The 15927-nt window shown below is 42.5% G+C and overlaps 1 protein-coding gene across 1 annotated transcript in view; it reads right to left on the bottom strand.

The window, feature by feature from the left end:
- Positions 1-15927, bottom strand: part of AFG3L2 (AFG3 like matrix AAA peptidase subunit 2) — a 40014-nt gene that overhangs the window by 8576 nt on the left and 15511 nt on the right. The window contains exons 8-14 of the mRNA XM_069468564.1: positions 14288-14561; positions 12741-12878; positions 9384-9537; positions 8173-8280; positions 7953-8078; positions 5416-5526; positions 2451-2566 (exon numbers count right to left, since the gene is read on the bottom strand). Of these exons, the coding sequence (XP_069324665.1) occupies positions 2451-2566; positions 5416-5526; positions 7953-8078; positions 8173-8280; positions 9384-9537; positions 12741-12878; positions 14288-14561 (1027 nt within the window). The remainder of the gene's footprint in view (positions 1-2450; positions 2567-5415; positions 5527-7952; positions 8079-8172; positions 8281-9383; positions 9538-12740; positions 12879-14287; positions 14562-15927) is intronic.

Here is a 15927-nt window from a genome sequence, read left to right as displayed (position 1 = left end):
TACAGATTAGTTTATAGTTTCCAGAACTGCACATAAATGGAATCATACAGTAGGTACTTTACTGCCTGCAGTTTTCTTCCCTGTTTTTGAGATTCATCCATACTGCTGTGCAGCCTCCAATTCCTGGCCTCAAGCGATCCTCCCCCGCCTTGGCCTCCCAAAGTGCTGGGATTACATGTCTTCAGTTTATTGATATTATAAATAAAACAGTAACAGCCTTTGTGTGGACATGTGTTAGTTTCTCTTGGGTAAGTACCTAAGAATGGGTTTGTTTGGTCACATGGAAGTGTTTGCTTATTAGCTTTATAAGAAACTGTCAAACTGTTTTCCAAAATGGTTGTATGATTTTACATTCCCATCAGCAATATGTGAGCGTTCAAACTGCTCCACATCCTCACTTAAAATTTAAGTGACGATATGAACTTAAGACTATTTCATTTTAATCATTCCAATATGGTGTTTGTCCTATATACGTATTGCAAATATTTTCAGACCGTGTGGCTTGCCTTTTCATTTTCTTAACTGTCTTTCAAAAGCACAAAGTTTTAAATTTTGATGAAATCCCATTTATCAACTTTTTCTTTCATGATTCATCTTCGTTATGTCTCAAGAAATTTCTGTGAGGCTGGGCATGGTGGCTCACACCTGTAATTCCAGCACTTTGGGAGGCTGAGGCAGGAGGATCGCTTGAGGCCAGGAGTTGGACACCAGCCTGGGCAACATAGTGAGACACTGTCACTACAAAAAATTTAAAAATTAGTTAGGCATGGTGGCATGGGTCTGTAGTTCCAGCTACTCAGGAGGTTGACGTGGGAGGATTGCCCAAGCCCAGGAATTAGAGGCTACAGTGAGCTATGACTGTGCCACTGCACTCCAGCCTGGGCAGCAGTGCAAGACCATGTCTCAAATAAAAAAAAGGAAAGTTTTGCATACTCAAGGCCATAAGGATTTGCATCTGTATTTTCTTCTAGAAGTTTTATAGTTTTAGCTTTTATGATCTATTTCAAATTAATTTTTTGCATGTAAGGGTTAACAGTCACTTTTTTCCATATGAATACTGAATTGGCAGAACCATGTGTTGATGAGACAATACTTCCCCCTTGAATTACCCTGGTATCCCTGTTGAAAATCAATTACCCAAATTGTATGGGTCTCTTTCTGGACTCTGTTCCCTCCCACTGATCTACGTGCCAGTCCTGTCTCCAGCACCACAGTCTCATCACTGCAGCCGTGTACAATGTCTTAATATCGGGCAGAGTAACCCCTGCAATGTAACCGTTTTGGCTGTTCTTGTTTATCTGTATTTCCATGTAAACTGTAGATTCAGCTTCTCAATTTCTACAATAATGTTCTGCCATGATTATAAGAGATTGCCCTGAAACTATCAATTTGGGGAGAACTGATGTAACATGCCATGAACACAGTCTATCTCTATGATGTTTACTTAAGTCTTATTTATTTCAACATGCAGTTCCTACAAATATTTTCTTAAAGTTATCCCTTCATATTTCATGTCTTTCGATGCTACTGAAAGTAAAATTAAATTTTTAAAATTTCATTTTCCAATTGTTCATTGCTAATAACCAAAATACAACTGGTCTTTGTATTTTGGCCTTGAATTTCACAACCTTGCTAACTTCACTTATTAGTTCCAGTGGCTTCTTTGCAGATTCTTTAGTGTCTTATGTATGCTCTAACATGATCTTCTCTGTGGCTGCCTTGCCCCAGGGGATGCCCCTCAAGTCCCGGCTGTCCTCTGACACTGCAAGACAGCTAAGCAGCTGCCTTCTGTCGTCTCTGCGACTAGGTCTGGGGAATGAATGAGTTGCAAAAGCAGCAAACTAAAAACCTCACTTGGTTCACCCCTGTCTTTCAGAGATTGATTTCTCTTTGGTCTCTGTGTACAGTGTCGCCGGGCTCTCTGGGGCTGCCCCTGTGCATGTGTAGTTTATCGGTCAGCCAGGGATTTGGCCAGTTTCTACCCAGATTTGGGTCTCACCCCTCTGTAGTTTTCTTGCTTCTGGGATTTTCCTTCTAAATTTCCAGTATTCTTCAAATTCTGAACTATCTCCTCTGCCACCTCAAGATGGCAAGACCAACGTCTTCCACCACTATAGTGTGGAGGTTACAGAAAATCCCCAGGCAAGAAAGCCACGAACTCCCAGTTTCAACCCACTGCAGCTACTGCTTTGAAAAAATAAACTCTCCTCCAGCTTTGGTCTGCCTTTGGACACTTTTTGGTCCCTTTAAATAACTTTCTGTCCAAATTTTATAATTTATCTGCAGGAGGGTTTGTGCAATCACTTCATTCAACTGTCATTACCCGAAGTTTTTGCTAAATTCCTTTAAACGTCTTTTATATTTCTCCTTTGTGGGAGCGCAACTTTCTTCCCAAGTAACTGCTCACATAAAGACCTGGCTCGCCGACTGTCTCACACAAACTGTTTCACCTTTAAGAGTGGGTCTGCATGTTCCAGATACCAGCCGGCAACTGCATGACCTGCTTCATGGTACGCCACAGTCTTCTTCTCCTCGGGCTGCAGAACCTGAGTTTTTTTCTCTAAGCCTACCGAAATAATAACAAAAAAACCCAGACCACTGTTTTAGTGACACTGACATTAAAAGGCAGTTATACAGTGCTATATATGGCCTTATCTGAAACGTGATTTAAAGACTGAGCTGCCTATGACAACTGAGAAATTCCCAATCAAGGTCAGAATAAAAGCAAAAGGTCTAGTTCAAAATATACCCAACTACAGTGAAAATGCACTCCCCCACTCCCTCTTTTATCCTAACTCTCCCGCTCTTTTAAGCCATATCCTGTTTTGGGAAACAAATAGAAATGTAAAATAAAACTCAGCATTTAGGTCAATTTAAAGCATAAAAATTCATAGAAAACAAAGAACTCTGGAAAGGTCTTCATTGCTTAGCCTAGGTATTCAGAATTATCAAAAACTGGGTAGATAACTACGCCTGCCGTGAGAGGCCAACCGCTGTCTGTTCCCGACGGAAGGCAGACCAGAGCCAGAGAAAGCTCTGGGCTAAGGCTCTGGAGATGCCTCCTCCGCGCCGGCAGGCCAGTGCCGGACACCCACACCCCGACCACCGGCCTGAGGGCTCATACGGTCAGCCAAAGCAGCAGCAGAAGAAAACTGACTCAAGAGGGTAGAAACCCTGGAGACCCAGGGGCCAGAAGACCCCGTGCTGGAGCCCACCTGTCGACGGCAGAGCTGAAGGACCTCCAAGCTGAGCACGAGTTTCTCTGGCCTGGGTAAAGGTGGGCTCCGCCCCTCATTTCATACCTCTACACTGTAGAAACTGACCGCACCCTGTGTGCTAACACGAACCATCCCACCGTGACAGCAGCAGCTTTGCTGCGGTCCAGGTAATTCATCTGAGACAATTTCTCAACTGATAACATACTAGGCAAACTGGAAGACTGGAAAAAAGCTACGTTCCCAAAGACACAACCCAAGACAAGCACATGCCATGGAGCTGCCAGGTCAGCAGTGAGAAAGGGGAGTGAACAAGCTCTCTGTTTCCTAAAGACGAACACCTCTGGCTTACCTGAAAAAACAAAGAACTTTCCCCAGTTTATCACAGAATCTGTCATTTTCTCAGTACGCTAGCTCATTACAAACAACTGCTGGCAGCTCAGCTGCTGTCTACCTCGGGCAGCCCCAGAGTGCCGGCTGCCCGTCCTCTTTCCCTCTCACTGACTGCTTCTCCCTGACCTAAAAAAGAGGCACAAACACACAGTTTTTACCTGTCTCTTCAGTGAATTATTTTAATTCCATCTACAACTCTATCGTCTTAGGGAGGGTTTTTTCCCCAACATGAAATTTATAGAGTAAGTGGTCTATTAATTCATTCATTCAGGAATTAGCTGTTCACTTGGTGCCTAACCCAGGCAACACACAGTGCTATACTGGCCCCTGCAGCCTCGCTAGAAGGCCCACTGATCTGGCTTTGTGCTCTCCACTCAGCTCAAACTGTCGTGTCAAAAGTCACTCCCAACAGCCTCACGAGCAAACCCAGTGGTCCTCTTCCTTTGAAGCCCTCCTCACTTGCCCTGCGGACGGCCCCTCATCGCCTCCTGGCTCCTCCAACCTGCTTGGTCCCCTTTATTGGTACCCCTTCCTTGCCTTATTGGCTGACACACCTTCAGTGCCCGCGGCGTTGAGCTTTGGTGGCTTTGCTGACTGATTTTTCCCCTCTCTGCTATAAAATGTGGGTACCGGGCAATGTTTCCTATGCGGATCTCCCCCCTTCCTCCCCAGGGGGAACCTGCTCCCTGAGCATCCTCACCCACCTGTACCACTGCACCCAGCACACCCTGGGACCAGCCCTGTACCAGAGTTCCACGTGGACATCTGCCCAGGCTCAAATTCAGCCCATCTCATTCTCTGCCCAACCAGCTGGCCCTAGGCGCGCCCCATTCTCCCCATGGCCTTTGAGTCTGTGCTCACTTTGCCCACTGGGACTCCCCATGCTATGCCCGCTAGCTTACGCTGATGACCACGGGTTCCCTGCCTCCAGATGCGTCCCTCCTCTTCAAAGCCAGATACACTTTCCTAAAATACCACCGATCATTGTCACTCAGTGGCTCAGGAAAAACCCACCTTAGTTCAGTAACAGTCACAGGACAAAATTTAAGAAGCCCTTGAGCTTAACATTCAAGGTTTTCCCAAATCTAGATTTAACTTTTTTGAACTTTACCTTACTTCCCCTAGAAACGTGCATCTGACCAGTTTACTTTCCCTCCCTAAACTCAGGGTGTAACACCATCACCGTCAAACTCTCTTCCGGTTCAGGCCATGCTCACAGCATACTCGCTTTTCTGCTGAGCTAGTGTATGTCCCTCCTCTTCCGTGGAGCTCTGCCTGCCAGTGCTTTTTCCCTCCCTTGAATGCCCAAGTACTTGAATTGCTAGTTGGTTTCAGAGGGATTAGATCATAAGCTCTACAGGATGCAAGGAAAACGTGCTGTGTGCATCCCCACTGCACTGCCCAGAATAAGCACTTCCTGGCTGAACGGCTGTTATAGTTGTTTTATACCCATTACCTGTATCTAGCAGAGAGCACATTTAATTCATGTGATGAGATTTTTGGAAACAGGAAGGTTGTGAACTTTTATAAAATCTTGACTGGTATGATTCAGGGGTGAGGTCACTGCCTGCTGCCTATGCAAGTGAACCATGGTCAGCAGCCATCTCAGACTCACGAATGCCTCCAACCTCCAGGCAGACAGCAGGGGAAGGGGCCCGTGACACCAAGAGAGCACAGGGCACGACCCAAACGGGCATGGTGGGCAGATACGCTTTCTTTGCTTCTAGATTTTGCCAAAACAGAAAAATCCCTGGCCTCAAATTCATTTTATCAGCCTTTTGACTTGAGTTACATTCAGTTGCCTTACCACCAATCACTCGCTCAATTGCTTGTTCAAAGTGTTTCTGATTTATGGAATCTGACAGGTGTCTCGCAGCAATCAAAGCAGCTTCATTACAGACATTAGCAACATCAGCTCCTGCAAAATGAACATGCAGAACAGCTTACCCATCAAAATATGCTCAAACTGATTAGTCACACGTTATAAAAGACCAAATCCATAGTCAATTTTTCAATCAGCAGTAACTGGATCAGGGGTTTATGTAAATGTAACTCAGTTTGATTCATGATAACCCTAAACCACTGTCACACTTGGTACTAGCCTGGTACAATTCTGACCCTCTAAACCGAGATGAAAGTATTGGTAGTAAATGGATAATTACAGACAACTATTTACCTTAATGGACAATATGGCTCATATAATAGCAAACTAAGACAGCATTTAAAAATGCCCATTAACTAGCCTAGCTCCATCATCTCTGTAGTGAAAATGGCTTCTGTGGCTACTAGGAGATATGCTGACACATAATGTTAAACCTAAGCATTAAAACCACCTAGCACATGTTCTGCTGAGAAGTACTCTTAAAAAAAAAAAAAATCACTTAGCAACTTAGCACATGCAATAAAACAACTAATTTTTAATATAGTTTAAAAGCTTGCCAAATGCTTTTTAGATCCATAAGACTCTTTAACTTTTCAGATTAAGTATATGGAACGCAAATAAGCTATAGCACAAGCACACTATATGCACTCAATAAACAAATATTAAAACATTATAAATTTCAAAGTCCAAAGAAACAAGTAAAAAGATCGGACTCCTGGGATATTTAAGATGACCATCTTCTGACCATACTGACCATACCATTGTATAACCTTCTCATACTTCTCAACTGCTCCTTTTTATTTCATTTTGAGTTTATAAGGAGGGAGATAGGGACTGAGAAACAGAGGATCATATTTTACATTAAAAATACTCGTGACTGGGCATGGTGGCTCATGCCAGTAATTCCAGTACTTCGGGAGACCCCATCTCTAAAAAATAAAAAAATATATATATTTTTTAATTAGCTGGGCATGGTGGCACACATCTATAGTCCCGCCTGCTCAGGAGGCTGAGGTGGGAGGATCACTTGAGCCCAGGAGTTCAAGGCTGCAGTGAGCTATGATCGCACTCCAGCCTAGGCAACAGAGGGAAACTCCGTCTCTTAAAAAAAAAAAAAAAGAAAAAGAAAATAGACAATAACTGTGTTGGTGAGGATATGGAGAAACACAACACTGCTGGTGGGAATGTAAAATGGTGCAGGTACTTTGGAAAACAGTCTGGCATTTCCTCAAAAGTTACACACAGAGTGACCATATGACCCAGCAATGCCACTCCTAGGTATATAACCAAGAGAAATAAAAACATATGTCCACACACAAATCTGCACACCAATGTTCATGGCATTATTCGTAATAGCCAAAAGATGGAAATAACCCAAATATCCATCAACTGATGAATGGATAAATAAGATGCAGAATATCCAAAAAACAGAATATGACCTGGCCATAAAAAGGAATGAAGTTCTGATGTCTGCTACGATATGCATCAACCCTGAAAACATTCTGCTAAGTGAACAGGCACAAAAGACCACATGTTATGCAATTCCATTGATATAAAACGTCCAGATTAGGAAACCTATAGAGATAGAAAGTAGATTAGGGGTTGACTTGGGCTGGAAATAGAGGGAGTGGCTGCTAATGGATTCTTTGGGGTGACATTTTAAAATTAGATCACAGTGGATGGTGTACAACTCTGTAATATACTAAAAGTCACTGAGCTGTATACAGGTGATTTTTTTTTTTTTTTTGAGACAGAGTCTCACTCTGTTGCCCGGGCTAGAGTGAGTGCCGTGGCGTCAGTCTAGCTCACAGCAACCTCAGACTCCTGGGCTTAAGCGATCCTACTGCCTCAGCCTCCCGAGTAGCTGGGACTACAGGCATGCACCACCATGCCCGGCTAATTTTTTTGTATATATATATATATTTTAGTTGTCCATATAATTTCTTTCTATTTTTAGTAGAGACGGGGTCTCACTCTTGCTCAGGCTGGTCTCGAACTCCTGACCTCGAGCGATCCACCCGCCTCGGCCTCCCAGAGTGCCAGGATTACAGGCGTGAGCCACCGCGCCCGGCCTATACAGGTGATTTTTAAGGTATCTTGATTTTATCGCAATAGAACTTTTAAAAAAAAACACTTGGGAATAGCCCTACAATATTTATAGATAAAATAATATGCTGTCAGGAACCTGTCACAAAACACTCCAGAGGCAGAGGGAAGCGGGTGGGGTGTAAGTAAGGTCAGCTATGAATTAGTAGTTGTTCCTGAAACTAGGTGAGGGGTGCAGAGGGGTTCACCACACTATTTCCTCAAATTCTGTGTATGTCTGAAATTTCCCACGATAAAAAAGTACAAAATACACACTTAGGAAGCCCTCGAGAGAGAGTAACAAAGTGAACTGGTACCTGGTAACTGCCAGTGATTTAACAGTACTTATAAACAGCACGGCGGTATTTTCCACTCACCTGAAAACCCTGGAGTTAAAGATGCCAGTTTTCTTGCCAGTTTCTCCTTCTCCAGGCTACTGTCCAGTTTTAGTGGTCGGAGGTGAACTTTGAAAATAGAGGCTCTTCCTTTTATGTCTGGTGGTCCTTTAGAAATTATTTTTAGGGGAAAAAAATCATAGTGAAACAGTCGCACCCACAGCCATGGGAACTGGGCTGAACCCAGTGAACATCACCTCACCGATAAAGATCTGCCTGTCAAAGCGCCCCGGCCTCAGCAGCGCGGGGTCCAGGATATCCGGTCTGTTGGTGCCCGCCAAAATGACGACGTTCGTCGTGGTGTTAAAACCTGAAAAGACAGTAACAGAAATACGGCCATTATTAAACGACATGAGGCAGAAGGCAGCAGTGCACCTGAGCACTAGAAATATACTTCTACACTGAACATGTTTTTCTATTCACTATCCAGTGGTTTGGAAGGCACACACTTGAACTATTTTTCTTACTATTCATCTTGTCCTCAACAATCATACATTAAACTTCTAAGAATCAATTTCCTAAAGACAAATAACCAAAGATTTTAACTTAGTTAAGTAGAAATTTAGAAGACGTTGTCAATTTTAAAAATGTTTAAAATCAGATTGATGGCAAATGACGTGTCCGCCTCCCTGGGCGCAGGAAACGAACGGCCTATCTGAAAGCAGGTATTGACCTCCAGCCCCACCTCTTCCCCAGACTCAAGACTGCTCAGTTTCAACAGCCATTTCTCAATGTCAATGCCGTGGCCCCAGACCCTTTGCCCTCAGACCCTGGCACGGAAAGGGCTCAGGGGCTGATTTCCCCCAAACGTGGCACTCCAATGTGGACGCAGCACTGAGTGTGGGCTACCATCGCAGAATGGGGAGGAGCTCTCCCTGCTCGTTTCACACTTAGCTGCATCGTCTGAGCCAGTCCAACACTCAGCGCCGTATTGCGCCTTTGTGCACATACAACCGTCCCTCCTCCAGCAGGAACGACACGCCACATCCTGAGAACTGGCTTTGCTAAATGAAAAGAAAGCTGACGAACACCAGAAGACTGCTATTCTCTTAGCAAAAAAGTATTTGAAATTTACTAAATTCACACTTGGTTAGGCTTAGGTCTTCCTTATGCTTCGTAGAGACTGATGACTTAGACACTGAGACTACAATTCTTTTGTGAATCCAAATTTTCCCTTATTCAGTATCAGGTACAAACACCACCTCAACACCAATATTAAGTTATGGCAGGCTATCAGGCAAGACTATTTTGCTATTATTTGTATTGGTATAAAACAGCCTTTAAAAAGGGCTGTTTCTTTTAGAAAAATTCTTTTTTGGGGGGGTACTAAATATCAGAATAAGGATTCTCGTTCTGGAGATAGGAAGGACAATCGGGAAGTGTAGTTCAAATCCAAAAGACTTGACTATTCACCATCCATCTCCACAAGCAGCTGGTTAAGGGTGTTCTCCTGCTCGCTCTGCCCTCCGAAGTTGCCTCTTCCCCTCTTCCTCCCCACAGCGTCTATCTCATCGATGAAGAGGATGCAAGGGGCATTCTTCCGAGCGAGGGCAAATAAGTCTCGGACCTTGATGAAAACAGAAACACAGAGTCACCTGACGAGTATTATTTATCCTCCGAATGAAAAATAAACCCCAAGTTTCCCGTCCCATAGGAGGACCACCCTTTTGTGCAGCACACTGCACAGTACATATTTAAAAAGAGCAATGCGTGGCAAAGCAGTGGCAAATGACACGTAGCGCAGTGGGTAACTGATGTAAGGTAAGCACATGTTCTAAAATCTCATAGACTAATGTATACATAATAAACACTGATGGTATCTGCTATTTGTGTAACATTGACAAACTAACATTACACATTTGTCCTATAAAAAGACAACACAGTAGAGCTGTAAACTCTGTGTTCAGCTGAGAAATTCAGACGTCTCAGGGTTCGCATTTCATGCCTCAGACAATTAACGAGTAGAAGCAACACCTACACCCACTGTGAAGGCAAGGAAAACCCAAGCCCACCCCACTCACTGCCAGAGCGGGTGACGTGCCTCCTTACTTCACTCGCCAGGAGTCCAAGTCTCCCCGCCATCCTTTCCCACCTGGATTTCTGGATTTCCATTCCTACACTGCTCTGAACACGTCCCCTAAAATAACTCATGTCCCTCTGCAGCCTCCCATTCGAACTCCAGAGCTGTGATCAGCAGACCCCACCCCCTCCAGCTTGCCCCTGAGTGCATCCTTCCTGCCCTGCCTGAGCTGGAGTGTGGCTGTCCCTGCAAAGCCCTCAAGTAGAAGGAGTTTGTGTCTTCCCCTCCAGGCCAGCTGGCGCTGGGCTCCGCCTTACATTCCACTACTGCTGCCAAAATAATTCTGCTGGAAAAACCCCTGCTCGGTGAGGCTCACACCCTGTGGCAGGCCCTCTACCCCACCTTGCCGTGGTCCTCCTCAGGCCTGATGCCCCACCAGGCACGATTTTCTCAGGGGTTTCCACATCCATGTAGTTTTTGGTCTCTCGGGTCCCTGCCAACCTCTTCAATCACCTTTTGCTCCACTCTGACAAGGCCATCACTGCCAAGGTGCCCTCTACACAACCAGCTTCAAGTCATCCACTTTCTGACCACCCCCTCCTATGGTGTGGCCAGCCTCAGACACACTCAAGCACCTCATACCCCGTTTTCAATTCCCACTCTTCCATGTTGAGTCCGTGGTCCACGATTATCAACATTCAACTCCCCCTCGTTCCCTTATTTTCCTATGATGCAGCCTCCCAAAACCCAGAGGAATCCACATACCCCAACTACTACAGTTCATCTTACCTAAGATGCCATCAACAGTAAGATCCAGCGTTACTATACTTGCCACTAAGAAAGAAATGCAACACTACCGGCTGAGGACTCAGTGCTTTCTTTTTGATTCTAAGTTGTATCCTGATGTCTGCAAGAGTAACTGTGAGAGAACTTTGCATTTCTACAGCATTTTTAAAAAACATTTTAGACACTGGTAAAACACATGAGAGTAAAAACTGTTTCTTTAAATTTTGTTGTTGTTGAGACAGGATCTCACTCCGTCCCCCTGGGTAGAGTGCAGTGGGGTCATCATAGCTCACTATAACCTCCAACTACTGGGCTCAAGTGATCCTCCTGCCTCACACGTAGCTGGGACAACAGGCACAAGCCACAATGCCTGGCTGATTTTTTTCTTTTTGATAAAGACAGGGTCTCACACTTGCTCAGGCTGGTTTCGAACTCCTGAGCTCAAGCAATCCTCCTGCTTTGGCCTCCTACGGTGCTAGGATTACAGTCGTAAGCCACCGCAGCCGGCCCTCTTTAAAATTTAAACCACACTCATACATCCCGATTTCAAAATTTACTACAAAGCAACAGTAATCAAGACAGTGTGGTACTGGCATAAGGACAGACATGCAGATCAACAGGACGGAACTGAGAGTCCAGAAATAATCCCATGTATCGATCTATGTCGAGAGTCCCAAAACCATTAAATGGGGAAAGAATAGTCTTTTCAACAAACGGTGCTGGGAAAACTAAATACTCACATGCAAGAATGAGGATGGACTGTTATCTCATACAATATAAAAAAATTGAACTCAAAATGAATTATAGACCTAAACGTAAGAGCTAAAACTATAAAACTCTTAGAAGAAAACACAGGAGTACACATTTATCTAAGAACCCATTGCCAAACCTTGAATTAGAAATGACAACAAAAGCACAAGCACCAAAAGAAAATATAAATAAATCAGACTCCATCAAAATTAAAACCTTGTGCTTCACTGTCAAGAAAATGAAAAGACGACCCACAGAATGGGAGAAAATATTTGCAAATCATCTCTGATTAAGAGTTAGTATCCAGAATATATAAATATGTTGAGTTGTAAGAGTTAAGGACAAACAACCCAATTTAAAAATGGACAAAGGATCTGAACAGACATCTCCCCAAGGAAGACACACAAATGGTCAACAAGCACATAAAAGATGCTCAACATCACTAGCCATCAGGGAGATGCAAATCAAACACAATGAGACACCACCTCACATGCACTAGGATGACTAGAATCAAACAGACAGACAATAACAGAGTTGGTGAGTATGCGGAAAAAGCAGAACCCTCACACACTGCTGGTGGAAATGTAAAATGGTGCAGCTACTTTGGAAAACAGTCTGATGGTTCCTCAAAAAGTTAACCACAGAGCTACCATTTAACTTGAAAACATTACACTGAGTGAAAGAAGCTGGGCATAAAAGACCACATAGTATAATTTCATTTATATAAAATGTCTGGAATAGGAAAATCTACAGACAGAAAGCAGATTAGTGTTCGCTTAGGGCCTTAGTGTTCGCTTAGGGCCGGGAGTGAGGTAAGAGCAATAGGCGGCGGTAGTTAAAGGGCAGGAAGTTTCTTCTCGACAGGATGGAAATGTCGTAAAACTGATTGTGCTGAGGGCTGCACCAATCTGTGAATACATGAAAAGCTAATGAACTGTATACTTTAAGGGGGTGAATTGTATGGTATGTGAATTATGTCTCAATTAAAGCTGCTATCAAAAAAAAATCTGCAAATGAAAGCCACTTTTTGAAATATATTAAAAGTTAGAATCACATTAGGTAACAGACTACAATCCTGGTTGGGACAGGGAAGAGGGTGGAAGTCACAGGCCTTGCCAGAGGCTTAGCCCTGGCAGAGCGCTCAAGGCAGTGGCTGGTGAGAGCGCACTCCAGGGGACAGGAAATCTGTACCATCAGAACATCACAAGACTTACTCTAGCTGGACCCACACCAACAAACATCTCCAAAAACTCAGATCCACTGACAGTAATGAAGGGAACATTGGCTTCTCCAGCTGTGGCCTTAGCTAGCAGTGTCTTCCCAGTGCCTGGAGGACCAGTGAGAATGGCACCCTTCAGATACAAAAAAGAGAAATTACATTTAATGAGAATTTCAGAAAGGTAAATTGCGTATCCACAAATAATTCCAAGGTAGAACACTGTCTCTAAATCTTATTGACATACATTAAATATTTTTTAAACATCTGAACTATGTAAAACATTTTTATATTAGTAAGAAGAAGAGAAGGATTATCAGGGACAATCTTGTTTCGAAAAATTTGGTAAGAATGTGAAATCTTAAATACTTCCCTTATTTTATAAGATTTTAGCATTGGTTTTTTTTTTCTTCTTCTTTTTTTTTTTTTATTTTTAGAAGTTCTTTCTTTTCTTTTTTTTTTCTTTAAACTCTCTATAAAACCCAAAGATTTTAGTATTGTTTTTTAGACCTTTAATATAATAGTATATAAAAGGTAACTTAGGCTAGAAATATACTAACAAAACCGCTGTAGTTTACTTAAATAATTCACAAAAACACAAATACCACACTCCCTATTTACATGACTCTTTTACTCTTTACAAGTAAAATTGATTTTTGAACCCAAATAAACCCAACCAACAACTTCTATTTTCTTATACAGGTCAGTACATTTTTAGCATGGATGAACATGCAACTTAAAACCTAACTCTAGGAATTCACGTTTATGTTTATTTTCCATTGACTACTTACAAATGGTGTCCTCTTTTTTATAAGTAGACATACTACTTAAACCATATTTCCAAATACTATGTGTGGGAGGTAAACAGTATGGTTAAAAGGCATTTTTCCCAGACTTCGTAATAAAGCCTAAATTTATTTTTTTCATTTTGCTTATTTTTTTCCTTAAAAGTTTCACACATGAAGTAGAAATCTAATGACCAATGTCATCATTTTTTAACTAAAAAGAAAAAACCGTAGGTGTTTTTACTGTTCTGTGTCCAGCCCTGGGGGTCCCCAGCCCAGTAAGGCGCGAGCGTATTTGCTGAAAGGAGGGAAGGCGATCTGAGTGCTGTCCCCTCCCCTCCACTGTGTCCTGTGCCATGAACCTCAGTGCCAGGCACAGGAGATGGTCCACACACATCTGTGGAGCAAGGGAATGTGGGTGACAACAGAGCACAACATGTCAGGGAGCTAAGGGGACTACAGTTGCTGAGACATGGAGCAACGAAAGCAGACTGGAGGGAGAAGGCAGGCGAATCAACAAAGGCTTCCAAGAGGCCATAACACAAATATTTTCAGGAATACACATACTACACTCAAGAAGACACATTCATATAGAAAAACTGACCCAAAACTAGACCCTTGAGTTAGGTGGTGACTAGAGTGGTAAGGAGGAGGGAGGAAAAAACAGCTACTTATAGTAAGTAAGCAAACTTCATAAAATTATAACTTCAGAGATCAATAAATACTTTGATTGGGTCAATCTTCTGAAAGTTCATTTTACCTTTGGGATTTTTGCTCCTAGGTCTTGATACTGCTTTGGGTTTTTCAAGAAATTCACAAATTCCATTATCTCCAGCTTGGCCTCCTCGCAGCCAGCCACATCTTTGAACTTCACATCTATCTCATCCTTTAAGACCTTGGCAGTGGTTTCTCCAACACTGAAGAGTCCACCCATCCCTCGGCCGGATCGACCAATCCCAGCAGGCCCCCTCCTTACGGTGTACAGTAGAAAGGCAATGATGAGCACTGTGGGCAACATGCTCAGCAGAAATGAACTGGAGGGGCGACACACAACAGTAAGGATTTAAGACTGTTAACCTTTGGCTTTTTTAATGTGTTGCAAGATAAATTTTTTGATAACTACTTCAGATATAATTGCAAACATTTTCAATTTTTAAAAAACCTGAATATTCTTTTATCTGAGGCATAAAGACAATTTTAGTGTGTTAATATCACTGAAGTAGAATCACAAAAGACCAAAGAAAACCCTGTTCTCAACATGTATGTGGCCTACTGATATTTCATTTCAATCTCAATAACTGTGATTTACTATCATCATCTGAGTTTCAAAAAAATTTCTTTCAAATTACTCACTTAAAAATTTTAACATGATCCTAGTGTTAGTCTAGGTAGAAATTTCTGTTCTCTTATTGAAATGCAACCTATTTTGAAGAAATGTCTTCCAAATATGAAATCTTTGCTAATGTAACAGCATGTCAATTTCAAATGTAATGTATACACTGTTTAAAACTCCTGCCAGATGGTGCAGAGGCCTCTCTGTGCGACCTGTATGGTTTCGACAGACCCGCCCAGGGGACTGGTTTGCCCTCCAACATTGTGCCTGCTTTGGAGAGAACTGCTCAGCGGTGATTTAAAGCCTGGAGAAGCCTCTGGCCTTTTGTCTGTTTGTCTCAATAAAGTTTATTTCAACATAACTATGCGTACAAATACTTGTACTGGTTAATATAATGCAATTTAGTTTAACTTACCTTAAGAAATTTGGATAAAAACTTTGTACATGGTTTATATCAAAACCAAAAAAAAGATGGGGATTTGCTTTCTAATTTTTCATCTTTTACAAATTTTTTAATGCTGCTACAACAGGCAGTGAGAACCATATAAAATTCACCTTTTATTTTTGGAGGAAAAAAAAAAAAACCATGCACTGACTATAAATGTTTTAAGATTGGTACAGTAAAACTTTTTATGTTTCAGTACCAGCCTATCAAGTTAAGTAATTATCTTTCAGCTTCAGGGGCTGGAGGGGATATATCCCAGGTGAAAACCTTACAACGGCCACGTAGACTAACACGCTCCAGACAGATTATAGGTTTACGTAACCATTAGCTGTCTCAAGTAATCACTAAACCTGAGTAACACCATCAGTACAATTAACACATTAGCTAACAGTTGTTTTGCTCTCCTTACATATACAGAAAACCAATATTTATTTCTAGTTTCACTCCAGAACTATAGTTCACTCCAGTTACTAACTATAGAGTTAGTAACTCTATAGCAAGGTATACCTTCTGCATTTATTGCAAATGAGGGTGACTGGCAAGGGTTCTACTGGAAGTTCATGGACAAGCGTTCAAAGGCAATACAATTCCCAAATAAGCTCAAAGACAACCGACTCCTGAA

Source organism: Eulemur rufifrons, chromosome 5 (assembly GCF_041146395.1).
Source record: "Eulemur rufifrons isolate Redbay chromosome 5, OSU_ERuf_1, whole genome shotgun sequence".
In the NCBI taxonomy this organism is placed as follows: Eukaryota; Metazoa; Chordata; class Mammalia; order Primates; family Lemuridae; genus Eulemur; species Eulemur rufifrons.
This window is presented reverse-complemented; position numbering and strand designations above follow the sequence as displayed.